At 46.7% G+C, this 13,809-nt stretch overlaps 1 protein-coding gene across 1 annotated transcript in view; it reads left to right on the top strand.

Annotated features, from left to right (window-relative positions):
* Positions 1-13,809, top strand: part of RFFL (ring finger and FYVE like domain containing E3 ubiquitin protein ligase) — a 114,993-nt gene that overhangs the window by 71,295 nt on the left and 29,889 nt on the right. The window contains exon 3 of the mRNA XM_082244310.1: positions 8,793-9,134. Within this exon, the coding sequence (XP_082100436.1) occupies positions 8,793-9,134 (342 nt within the window). The remainder of the gene's footprint in view (positions 1-8,792; positions 9,135-13,809) is intronic.

Consider the following 13,809-nt stretch of genomic DNA (forward strand, 5'->3'; position numbering starts at 1 on the left):
TGAACTGCTTTCTGTATAGAAATAAGTCTTTGTTTGCTTGGTGATCTGCTGACCCAAGTTGTCACAAATGCCATGCTTTGTTTGCCCGACACACGTCGTGATGTCACCTCAGCATTCAGGTTGGTGTGTGTTTGCATTTTCTTGGCCACCTTAACCACCCTGGCTTTGTACATCTTGCTGACCAGAATAATTACACACACACACTGGTGTGTGTGTGTATGTGTATATATGTGTGTGTGTATATATATATATATATATATATATATATATATATATATATATATATATATATATATATATATATATATATATATATATATATATATATATATATATATATATATATATATATATATATATAATATAAATCCATCTCAAAAAAATTAAAGGAACTATTTGAAAACACATCAGATCTCAATGGGGAAAAACATCCTGCTGAGTATCTATACTGATATGGAATGGGTAATGTGTTAGGAACGAAAGAATGCCACATTGTTTGATGGAAACGAAAATTATCAGTCTACAGAGGGCTGAACTCAGACACCACAAAAATCAAAGTGAAAAAATTATGACATTTCATTGCAGCAACTCAGAATGATACTCAGTCATTTGTATGGCCCCTACGTGCTTGTATGCATGCCTGACGATGGGGCATGCTGCTAATGAGACGACGGATGGTGACGACCAGGGCATCACTGAGTTCCTAAACAGACTGAGGTGCAACTTGGTAGCATTGGATGAACCGAAACATAATGTCCCAGAGGTGTTCTATTGGATTTAGGTCAGGCAAGCTTTGGGGCCATTTAAAGGGATCAATTCCTTCATTCTCCAGGAACTGAGTGCATACTCTTGCCACATAAGGCTGGGGATTGTCGTGCACCAGGAGGAACCCAGAACCCACTGCACCAGTGTATGGTTTGACAATGGGTCCGAGGATTTCATACCAATTCCTAATGGCAGTCAGGGTGCCTTTGTTTAGCCTATAGAGGTCTGTGGGTCCCTCCATAGATATGCCTCTCCAGACCATCACTGCCCCACCATCAAAACCGGTCATGCTGAATGATGTTCCAGGGAGCATAATGTTCTCCATGGCTTCTCCAGACCCTTTGTCTGTCACATGTGCTCAGGGTGAACCTGCTCTCATCTGTGAAAACCACAGGGTGCCAGTTGCAGACCTGCAATTCTAGTGTCCAATGGCAAATGCCAGTCAAACTCCATGGTGCCACGCAGTGGGAACAGGGCCCACTAGGACGTTGGGCCCTCAGGCCACCCTCATGAAGTCTGTTTGATTGGTCAGAGACATTCACACCAGTGGCCTGCTGGAGGTCCTTTTGTAGGGCTCTGGCGGTGCTCGTCCTGTTCCTCCGTGCACAAAGGAACAGATGCCAGTCCTGCTGATGGGTTACGGGCCTTATATGGCCCCATCCAGCTCTCCTAGAGCAACTGCCTGTCTCCTGGAATCTCCTCCATGCTCTTGAGACTGTGCTGGGAGACACAGCAAACCTTCTGGCAATGGCACGTATTGATGTGCCATCCTGGAGGAGTTGGACTGCCTGTGCAATCTCTAGAATCCAGGTGTCTCCTCGTGCTATCAGGAGTGACACTTACTCTAGCCAAATGCAAAATTTGTGAAAAACAGTCAGAAAAAATGAGTAGGGAAAACATTTTTAATTGGCCTCCACTTGTAAAACCATTCCGGTTTTGGGGGTTGTTTCATTGTTGCCTATCTGGTGCACCTGTTAATTTAATTAACACTAAAGCAGATGATACTGATTAACAATCCCTCCACTACTTAACTGACCAGATCAATATCCCAGGAGTTTAATTGACTTGATGCTGTACCGATTAAAAAGCGCTCCTTTAATTGTTTTGATTTTGTGTGTGTGTGTACAGTATCTCACAAAAGTTAGTACACCCCTCACATTTTTGTAAATATTATTATCTTTTCATGTGACAACATTGAAATGACACTTTGCAACAATGTAAAGTAGTAAGTGTACAGCTTGTATAAGAGCCCATTCACACTAGCGCGACTTGTGAGGCAACTTGTGTTGCCCCAGGTAGCTTGACATAACAAAAGCAATGTTAATCAATCAGTGCCGTATTAATTGGCACTAAAGTTGCTCCGACTTCAGAAAAGGGTCCTGTACTACTTTGAGGCGACCTGTGATCCGACTGTCCCATACACTTCAATGGGAGTTGCCGCCTTATCTTAATTGACACGACTTGTTATCGGACTTTCCAGGATGAAGAAAGAGATTAGCCAGGCATTCCCCACAGACAAAGTCGCCTGTCTCTTCAAAGTAGTGCACAAGTCTCTTCCAAGTCTCTTCCAAGTCTCTTCCAAGTCTCTTCCAAGTCTCTTCCAAGTCTCTTCCAAGTCTCTTCCAAGTCTCTTCCAAGTCTCTTCCAAGTCTCTTCCAAGTCTCTTCCAAGTCTCTTCCAAGTCTCTTCCAAGTCTCTTCCAAGTCTCTTCCAAGTCTCTTCCAAGTCTCTTCCAAGTCTCTAAACAAGTCTCTTCCAAGTCTCTAAACAAGTCTCTTCAAGTCACGGGGCGACTTTCTGGTAGTGATAGTGTGAACCAGCTCTAACAGTGTCAATTTGCTGTCCCCTCAAAGTAACTCAACACACAGCCATTAATGTCTAAGCTGCTGGCAACAAAAGTGAGTACAACCCTAAGTGACAATGTCCAAATTGGGCCCAAAGTGTCAATATTTTGTGCGGCCACCATTATTTTCCAGAATGGTCTTAACCCTCTTGGGCATGGCGTTCACCAGAGCTTCATAGGTTGCCACTGGAGTCCTCTCCCACTCCTCCATGACGACATCATGGAGTTGGTGGATGTTGGAGACCTTTTGCTCCTCCACCTTTCATTTTGAAGATGCCCCACAGATGCTCAATAGGGGTTAGGTCTGGAGACATTCCTGGCCAGTCCATCACCTTTACCCTCAGCTTCTTTAGCAAGGCATTGGTCGTCTTAAAGATATGTTTGGGGTCGTTATCATTTTGGAATACTGCCCTGCGGCCCAGTCCCTAAAGGGAGGGGGATCATGCTCTGCTTCAGTATGTCACAGTACATGTTTGCATTCATGGTTCCCTAAATAAATTGTAGCTCCCCAGTGCTGGTAGCCCCAGACCATGACACCCCCACCACCATGCTTGACCGTAGGCAAGACACACCTTGTCTTTGTACTCCTCACCTGGTTGCCGCCACACACGATTGACACCATCTGAACCAAATAAGTTTATCTTGGTCTCTTTAGACCACAGGACATGGTTCCAGTAATCCCATATTCTTAGTCTGCTGGTCTTCAGCAAAATGTTTGCAGGCTTTCTTGTGCATTATCTTTAGAAGAGGCTTCCTTCTGGGGCGACAGCCATGCAGACCAATTTGATGCAGTGCAGAGGCGGCTCTAGGCTTTCTGAGGCCTAAGGCAAAACTTGGACATGAGGCCACACTCATGCCCATAATGGGAAAAATAATTCAAGCGAAACAAATTAACTGTATAAATTGCATATATTAAGAGCCTTTAACTTTTTGTACTATGAATTCAGTTTCTAGAATTTTCTCTAACCAATTCTTCTTTAATCAAAAATGATTAAACATCGGGTATATATAATAAATATATATATATATATATATATATATATATATATATATATATATATATAAATGTATGTCTGCTCTTACATCAGTCCCCAGCATTTCCCTATAGGTCATGATTGCCTAAGTCCCTCCTTACAGCAGAGTTCAGTGTCCCCCCCTTACATAAGAGTTCTCCTTTAAATCAGATTCCCCCCAGCATCTCCTCCTTACATCAGAGTCCACAGAATTCCTCTTTACATTAGAGTCCCCCTCTTAAATCAAATTTCACAGAGCCCCCTTTACATCAGAGTCTCCAGAGTTTCCCCCTTACACTGTAAGAGGGAACTCTAAAGACTCTGATGTAAGAGGAGTTCTAGGAACCCTGATTTGAGGGGGAAAGCTGGGGACTCTGGTGTAAAAGAGAACTCTGTGGTCACCAAAGCTCCCCCTCGCATCAGAGAGTTTCCAGAGACCCCCCTTACACTTCCCTTCCTCAGTCCACCACAGTCTAGGGCACAGCAAGTACCACTGCAGAAGGCTGCCATATCTGAGTCCCCACAGAGGGCATTGTATACTCCAGTATAGTGCACTGACATTCCTCCCTGAGGAATGGAAGCCTGCTATGCTTGGACTTGTACTGCTCTCTGTAGGGGACTGAGGAACTGCTGCCTGCTATGCTAAGACTTGTAGTGCCCTCTGTGGGGACTAAGGCATGGCAGCCTGCTGTTCTGGAACTTGTAGTGCCCTCTCTGAGGGACTGAGGATTCCTCAGTCCTCCACATTCTAGGGCACTATAAGTCCCAGCATAGTGGGCTGTCATTCCTCAGTCCCTCACAGCTGCGGGGAAAAAACAACTCCAACCAGTCCATATGCTATATAATGTCACAGCCCGCTACCCCTCACCTTCCACCTCGGGTGCTGTCATTGTGTAGAGCAAAGGGCTCCAGCTCCACCATGTTTGGCTTTGATGTCAGATATGCAGGACTGGCTCAGCTCCACTCTCTTAGCTGGCAACTGACTCTGGCGTCACAGGGGGCCTCTCCTTCTCCCCCAGCCACCGGGGGCCCTCTCCTTCTCCCCCAGCCAACCGGGGGCCCTCTCCTTCTCCCCCAGCCAACCGGGGGCCCTCGCCTTCTGCCCCAGCCAACCGGGGGCCCTCGCCTTCTGCCCCAGCCAACCGGGGGCCCTCTCCTTCTGCCCCAGCCAACCTGGGGCCCTCTCCTTCTGCCCCAGCCAACCGGGGGCCCTCTCCTTCTGCCCCGGCCAACCGGGGGCCCTCTCCTTCTCCCCCGGCCAACCGGGGGCCCTCTCCTTCTCCCCCGGCCAACCGGGGGCCCTCTCCTTCTTCCCCGGCCACCCAGGGGCCCTCTCCTTCTTCCCCGGCCACCCAGGGGCCCTCTCCTTCTTCCCTGGCCACCCAGGGGCCCTCTCCTTCTTCCCTGGCCACCCAGGGGCCCTCTCCTTCTTCCCTGGCCACCCAGGGGCCCTCTCCTTCTTCCCTGGCCATCCAGGGGCCCTCTCCTTCTTCCCCGGCCACCCAGGGGCCCTCTTCTTCTTCCCCGGCCACCCAGGGGCCCTCTTCTTCTTCTCCTCCAGCCACCCAGGGGCCCTCTCCTTCTTCTTCTCCCAGGGGCCCTCTCCTTCTTCTCCTCCAGCCACCCAGGGGCCCTCTCCTTCTTCTCCTCCAGCCACCCAGAGGCCCTCTCCTTCTTCTCCTCCAGCCACCCAGGGGCCCTCTCCTTCTTCTCCTCCAGCCACCCAGGGGCCCTCTCCTTCTTCTCCTCCAGCCACCCAGGGGCCCTCTCCTTCTTCTCCCCCAGCCACCCAGGGGCCCTCTCCTTCTTCTCCCCCAGCCACCCAGGGGCCCTCTCCTTTTTCTCCCCCTAGCCACCCAGGGTCCTTCTCCCCCTAGCCACCCAGGGGCCCTCTCCTCCCCCAGCCACCCAGGGCCGCCTTCTTCTTCTCCTCCTCCACCAACCATTCCAAGACTCTTCCAACTTCCCTGGGGCTACTCACCCCCTTTGTGTAGTAGACACCACTGACCAGCCTGCAGAGTGACAAGTCGGGGCCTGGTTACCTGTATGTTCCTGGGCCAGGGCAGAGCTCTCCTCCCAGAGCAACAACCGATGATAGCAGAGTGAGCTGACCGGGCAATCACTTCCTACTGATGCAGGTACACGCCCACTGATTCCTCCACATCTTGGGATTACATGATCAGACGGCCAATCCTCAGGCAGAGAAGGCGGGGACAGCGGACAACAGACACCTGGCAGCCGCAGTGAAGGAACTGCTGCAACTGTTATATCCGAGGATTTAAAAAAATCTTTTACTTGGGAGATTTCCCTGACTGCGCCCTTCTAAATATTGTCGCGCCGCCACTGGCCGCGAGGCCCCTGTAGGTGCGAGGCCTTAGGCGACCGCCTAATTTGCCTAATTAGAGAGCTGCCTATGATGCAGTGTGCGGAGTATGGTGTGAGTACTGACAGGCTGACCCCACCCCTTCAAACTCTGCAGCAATGCTGGCAGCAATCATACATCTTTTTCCCAAAGACAACCTCTGGATACTGAGCACATGCACTCAACATTTTTGGTCGACTGTGACAAGGCCTGTTCAGAGTGGAACCTGTCCTGTTAAAATGCAGTATGTTCTTGACCACCATGCTGCAGCTCAGTTTCAGGGGTCTTGGCAATCTTCTTATAGCCTAGGCCATCTTTATGTAGCGTTACAATTCTTTTTTCAGATCCTTTCTTTAGTTCTTTACCATTAGGTGCCATATTGAACTTCCAGTGACCAGTATGAGAGAGTGAGAGTGTTTAACACCAAATTTAACACATCTGCTCCCCATTCACACATGAGACCTTGTAACACCGGGGAGGAAAAAAGGCTAATTGGGCCCAATTTTGACATTTTCACTTAGGGGTGTACTCACTTTTGTTGCCAGCGCTTTAGACAATAATGGCTGTGGGTTGAGTTTTTTCGAGGGGACAGCAAATTGACACTGTTACACAAGCTGTACACTCACTACTTTACATTGTAGCAAAGTGTAATTTCTTCAGTGATGTCACATGAAAAGGTATAAAAAAAAAAAATATTTACAAAAATGTGAGGGGTGTACTCACATTTGTGAGATACTGTGTATAGGTTATATATATTAGTGTGTGTGTATATAACAAAATTGAGTGTGATCCACAAAATTTGTGCGATTTAAAAAATAAATGATTTATCATAAGTGTCCATGTAAATAAAAGTGTGCAGCATTCTCCAAATATTGAACCACAAACTGTGCTTTTCAAACCCTCTCACTCCTTTTCCCCTGCTTGAATAATCAAAAACGTGTGTCACCACAGAGTACTCCCCCCCCCCCCCCCCCCCCCCCCACCAGGCATATTCTTACCTGGGGTAGTGTAACCACCACAATCAAGTAGGGTCAGAAATAGGTTTTAGCCTCTCTAGGGCTACAGCCAGCTCTCCAAACCTTCTTTTATCTCCTCATATAGAAATCATGGCATCCAGAGACTGATAAAGTACCCGCCACCTCAACTAGATAACCAAGATGTATAGATAACCTGTCTCACCACACTTGTACCTCCTGATCTTCACTCGATTCCGGATCTGATTTCTATGCGGAGCGAACAGGATCTTGATTGTATGGACATTTATGATCAATCATTTTTAAAAAAAATTTGGATCGCATTTAATTTTGTTATATATTGGAAATATCTGTGATAAATGGTTTTGGATTATTAGGACACTTGACACGTGCAAATATTTTATATATATTTTTTTCCAGTGTATTTTATGATTTTCATTGACGCTATCTATCATATTGAGCCACTGCAGCGCTGGATTATTGTGAATGTGTCGTCAATTTAGCACATATACAGTATGGGATTGTGGTCAGTGCCAGCAGCTCAGCTCGTTTTTGTTTAAGTAGCTCGCAGGGTCACATAGGAACATACAGAGTTTACATTTTTTTTTTCTAAGCCTTTATGTAATTTACAAGTAATCCAGATATTCACATCAAAACATAGTTGCTGAAAGCATAAATCTACTTTCCTAGCAAGCCCTAAGTTCTGCTCTTATCAAAAGATGAGTTATACACCAAAAAATGTGGTTAGTTGACTTGGCTACATGTGGGAACTGGACCAAGTCATTTGCAGTGAGCTCTGCCCTTAGCTAAGATGGCCATTATCCCAGTACAGGATGTACCTGTAGCCTTTCATTTGTCTCCAGACTTTCTAAACAAAGGGACAGTTTACTGTCCTTCAGACTTTGGAGGGGCCGAACAGACTGTGGCCAGTGGGAATGGAGATTTTTTTTCTGGAATCATTGGGAGTAAACCGTGTGCCATCTTTGGTATTAGGGGGAGGAATTGTGTTCCATTGTTGCTGTTAGTGGCAGGATTTATGCCCCATTGTTGGCATCAGTGGGCAGAATACTGCATTGTATCAGTGGGCTGTATACTGCCCCAAGAGTCAGATATTGGCAAGCAAATGGCTGTAGTTTGCTACCACTGCTTTGTCATTGCTTAGCATTGACTTTGGTAGCCCTGAGCCGTGCTGGATCTGCCAAATGGTTACCTTGTCTTGGTGCTAAAATTTTTCAGGGCTTAGTTATAAGCCTGGCAAAGGCATAAATGGTAATTTTTTGTAACCAAGGACTAGATCAATTCTGCTCGCAGGTCACTATAGTGACTGGAAAATGTCCTAGTGATGAAACTTCCTGGCCATAAGATACCCCACTAAGAGGTACTAATCAGGTGGGGGACCACTGCATGTTACCAGAAAGCAAGACCTGGCTTCTACCGTTCTGTGTCATTTGACTTGATTTCATGACCTATGGCACAGAGAAGAGGGGGTGCTAGGTGTTTGTATATCACCATGACAACACTAGTGCCAGGGTTTATGGGGAATCTATATTTGACTGCTGTATCGCGGCAGTAAATATGGTTGCTGTTAGGGAGGTAATAGTATGCATATTCATGGCTGGAATTGGGAGCTTTCTGTATGGTTACTGTAGGCACTAAGAATCTGTAGCATACATCTTTCAGGGTAGCCTATTTTATACTGTATTTATAAAAGGAGTCGAATGTTAACCTATGATATTGCGTAAGGTTTATGTATGACATCCTGCTCCATTATTAAGTGTGGCTTTGAACACTGCTTCTTGCCTGGTTAGTCAGTATTTTTTTTTTTTTCTTTCCAGACTTCATGCATGGATTGCAGAAACACCTTCTGTGGATCGTGTATTCAGCAACTAAACGATGGCCTACCTCTTTGTCAGGTGTGCCGAAGGATACGTTCCACTTCCTTTACCCGGGATGAGTTATTAAAGTTAAAAGTAAAAGATCTTCGAGACTACTTGTCCATGAGAGACATACCCACTGACTTATGTCGCGAGAAAGAGGATTTAGTACAGCTTGTTTTGGGACTGAGGCCCATGCCCTACCCAGATGTGACGATTGTGCCCCCAATTTCATTTAGACAGAGCAGCCACAGAGCAGGAAATGGCCCATCTCAGACACAGCCAACACAAGACGTTCCAACGGTAAGTGGCCAAGTCTCCTTCACTATAGTTCTTTTCTTGCGTATACCTTTTTTAGTTGCATTCATACAGAAAGTATTTATTTACATACTTATCAGTTGGCTTTGGAAGGTTTGAACTGGTTGAAATTTTATTGTGTGTAGCCGTGATATTCGCAATACTTGAAGCATTTTATTACTGTAAGGGCAATTTACTACTGATTTAATGAACTGTTCATGCATGCTACTTTTAAATTTACTCACTGCTTATCACTGACTGCTGATTTGTAAAAAGATTGGGAGGAATATACAAAAACAAATGGGGACACCTACAAGTATTGCAAACTAGTCAAGATCTAGGCTTGGCCCTGGAAATCCAGTAGAAACACCTGTAAAACTAGGCATAACCATGTCTGGAGATGGCTGTGGGATGGATCGAGTCTGATCCTGCATGGTATTATGGAAATCCTGTGACATGTAGGAAGCAAGGTAACTTGACAGTCTTTACCTTATGATGTCTAAACAAAGGCAGCACTGTGTAAAGAATATGCAACAGTAGCCATCTGCATCCCATCAGGCTGTGATTCAAAAGTTATCTATTATGATGCAGTTCGTAGTCCTTGAAAAGTTACGAAAATGTCTCTTCATTTTAGTACCTTCAATAACTTGTGGTACGTTTTTGACCTCTCGAACCACAGAGACCTCCAAGTGAATGCTAATGGCTACTACTTTCTTTGTCATTCATCTGCTATGATCATAGCAAGCGCACAACACAGCATTGTTCAGCTTCCTTGATTTTGCTACTTCAGCCTGATAGCACTCATTTCATGCTTGGTAACCCATAGTCTAGCACTGAGCTGCTCGCATCTTATTTACAAAGCTGCTCTGTCATTGATTTGCTGTGAGTCATATCTAGGTTCTGAATAACATCCTTCATTTAATTCTGAACTCCATGCAGAAATAAAAGGCACATAATTCAGCTCTATATTTTTTAATACAATACAGCCCAAGAAACCAATCCGTTGTGTTGCAGTGCAGGGAGCATGCTAACTGGAGGATATGTGGTAGATGGATGCACTCCATCTGTTGCTGTATCTCCTTTCACTCTCCACTCACAGGCTGGGAATGTGGAGGAGACTTGTAAGTGAAATTGCAGCAGAAAAAGATCAGGCCCCCGCCCCCCCTCTTCAGTCCGATAGGGGTCAGCTGTGTGGCAGAGTTGTGTACATCTCAGGACTTGATGGACAGATTCACAAGTCCTTTGGCAGCTCCCCTATATGTATTTCATCAGTGTTTTTGGTGGTTTGGCTAGCGTCCAGCTTTTAATCAAAGGGTCTTAGGCTCGGTTCACACTACGTTGCTCCGACTTACGGGGCGACCTCTGAAGTCGCGTGCAGCGCGACTTCGGCGCGACTTGCACGGACTTCATAAAATGAATGTCTATGCAAGTCGCCTCCAGGTCGCCCCGAAGTAGTACAGGACCCTTTTTTCTAAGTCGTAGTGACTTGTGTCACTCCTATTAGTACGGCTCCTGTACTACACAATAGGAGCGTGACGGACCGCGACTTGTCAGGCTGACAAGTCGCGGTCCAAGTCGGATCAATGTGAATGCGGTCTAAAAGTCATACTGTCAGTGATTTGTAGCAAGATGTATCATACTAGCTGTCTTTGTTCTGTTTAGGGTAAAAATGAAAGCAAGACCATGTCTGAAGGCTGTGGGTATAATTTTATGTGCTTTGGTAAAACAGCATTCCTCTTTAATTCATTGTCGGACACAGCTTCTGATATTCTTAACCATTAGGTTATACTGCCCCTTACACCACACTACACTGAAAAAGTCTGCCTACACCTATGGGCAGTCCCAGGGGGGGGTATCCCTGCTATAGGTACTCAGTTTTTTTTTCTGCCTAGTCAGGAGTAAGGACCAAGGACCTAGTTCCTTGCTGGGATCTCTGGTCCTGGCAAATATTTTTTTCTTTTTTGGATAGAAATTTTTTTTCTCCTGGTATTTTCCTGTGAGATCTACAATCTGGGCGACGGGCAGGATAATCTAGATCTAGTGGTCAACCCAGTCTGGCCAGCGGGTGTGGGCAGACCTCAGCTCCGCGCAAGGTCGGCCGTGACACAGCCCCACTGGACGGGGGCTGGCATGCGAGTTAAATGCCTCGCGAGGTCGCATATGACTGGGTCTTGGCCCAAGTCGCAACGTTCCTCCTGGCCGACAGCCCCCTCATTTTGATGGAGAGGGGTTCTTTCTGGAGGTGTGCCCACTCGGTTCCTGGTGTGGTGAGTAGCTGTCCCCCTCTCCCACTGTGGAGGGTTTTGGGGTGGATGTGGGCCCCTCCTTGGGATGGTCAGACCTCCCCGGTTCCCTTCCTTCCCTTTCAGGCACCCCCCTTTTCATCCCTCCCCCATCCTACACATCCCCCTCCACTTATGCTGGGGCTGTTTGGGTGCTTTGGTCCACCTCCTGGGGTGGGGGCAGGCCGGCTTACTAGTGATGGTAAAAGGCCTGGCAAAAAGATGATTGGCTGTGCTGTACCTGTTGGGGACTCCTGCCTGGGTCTGTCCCTGAGGCCTAGGGATCCCTCCTGGGTCCCTGGAAGCCTCCTGGTGCCACCATTTTATAGTAGCCTGTGCGTTTCACTGCACGGAGGCCATGTTTTTGTAGTCTGGCAGCCATTTTGTGGTGGTTTGCCATTGAAAATAGCAGCGGTGATTTCGGTGGTGGGAGCCCCCTCCTCATCCCCTGGTGCTTTGTAACAAAACTGAGTATCTATAGCCAGACTTTTTTTCTTCCTAGTGTCCTACTCCTCTAGGTAGCAAAATAACCCAATGGTTAAGAATATCAGGAGCTGTGTCCGTCAAAGAACATCAGAGAAATGGAATTTACAGTAAGTCAAAAATCCCATTTTATGTACTTACCTGTATAATCTATTTCTTGGAGTACATCATCGGACACAGAGCAAGCTTTATTAAACATGGGAAATGCAACACCTACAGGTAAATGGATACAATTGCAACGCAAACAAAGACCGGAAGTCCTCCCCTATCTAATCCTGCCTCCCTAGGAGAGCATCAGTTTTGTAACAAGCAATATTTCCCAACAGAGAGGGGAGGGAACTCTGTCCCGTGATTTACTGTAAAAGTGTAAATCGAAGACCAAGTTAGAGCCCTGCATACCAGTTCCACTGAGGCCTGATGATGGATAGCCCAAGAGACCCCTACACTCAGAAATTGGCTGCTGAATCCAACATGAAATGGTCGACTTAGTAGACGGCTAACTTTTCCTCAGTCCTTCTGGAAGGACAAATGGTGAATTTGACTGCTTAATTGCAGCAGTCAATCTCAAATACACGTTTACAGCCCGCACCACATCCAACTTGTGAAGGGCCCTGTCCACTGGCGACTCAGGCCAGGGACAAATGGAAGACAAGACCATAATTGAGATGAAAAGATGAAACTGCCTTTGGCAAAAAAGATGGAGGATGATGAAGACCTACCTTTTTCTTTATGGAGTATCCGAAACCGCTCCCTGCGAGAAACTGCCGCCAATTGTGATTTCCTTGCTGAGGGAAAAGTGACCAGAAAGACCACTTTCCATGAGAAGCACAAATGTGATTCTGGATTGGCTTAAATGGGGGTCTCTGCAAGCTGATATTGTCTGACTGACAGATTTTAGAGGCAATGGAAACCTAACTGGAGGAACTATATGCGTGACTCCTTGAATAAAGGCTTGTACCAGAGAATGGGACACAATTCGTATCTGGAAAAAATATTGCCAAGGTTGAAATCTGCACCTAAAGATACTCGGGCCCAGCTTCAAAATCTCCTCCAGACTGGAGGACAGACAAAATGCGATCTATAACATAACTGTGAGGATTGAAGTTCTCAGCCTGGCTAAATAAAATTTTCCAGGTCCTATTGTAACTCTTCCCCGAGGACTCCTCCCTGGCCCTTAACAGTGTGAGAATGCCTGCCCCAGATGCTCTCCTATTTTTCAAGATCCTGGCTTCAATAGCCAAGCCGTTAAATCCAGCGACCATAAAGAAGGGTGGCAAATATGACATTTGTGCAGGAAGACCAGGAGAGCCAGCATTGTACACGGATTGTCCACTAGCAGGTTTACCATGTGGAAATAGCAAGCCCTCCTGTGCAACAAAGTTGGCGTGACTGGCGATCCCTTCACCTGGATCCTGCGCAACGGATGTGGAACAAGCTGAATTAGAGAAAAGGCATATATTGGTGAGAACTGATCCCAAGGCATCACTAGGGCATCCATTGCAAATGCCTGCATATCCCTGGTCCAGGACGCAAACCTCTCCCAGCTTCGTACTGAATCTGGATGCTAACAGATCCACATCTGGCATTCCCCATCTTTGACAGAGTACCCTGAACACCTCTGGTTACCACCTCTGGATGGAGGAACCACTCCCCTGGAACCAACCACTGATGGCTGAGGACATCCGCTTGCCAATTTTCCACTCCAGGAATGTGTGCTGCAGACAAATAGGTGACATCAATCTCTGCCCAGGACAGAATGAGATCCCTCTTCCTGGGCTGTACAACTCCTGATGCCCATATGGTGATTGACCTATGCCACTGCTGTAGCATTGTATAACTGAACTCTTACAGGAAGGCTCCACAACTGTTCTGCCCAAAAAAATAAGTACCAGGCAAATCGCCAGAGTTCTAGAATA

This window comes from Pelophylax lessonae (genome assembly GCF_965119305.1).
Source record: "Pelophylax lessonae genome assembly, chromosome: 2".
In the NCBI taxonomy this organism is placed as follows: Eukaryota; Metazoa; Chordata; class Amphibia; order Anura; family Ranidae; genus Pelophylax; species Pelophylax lessonae.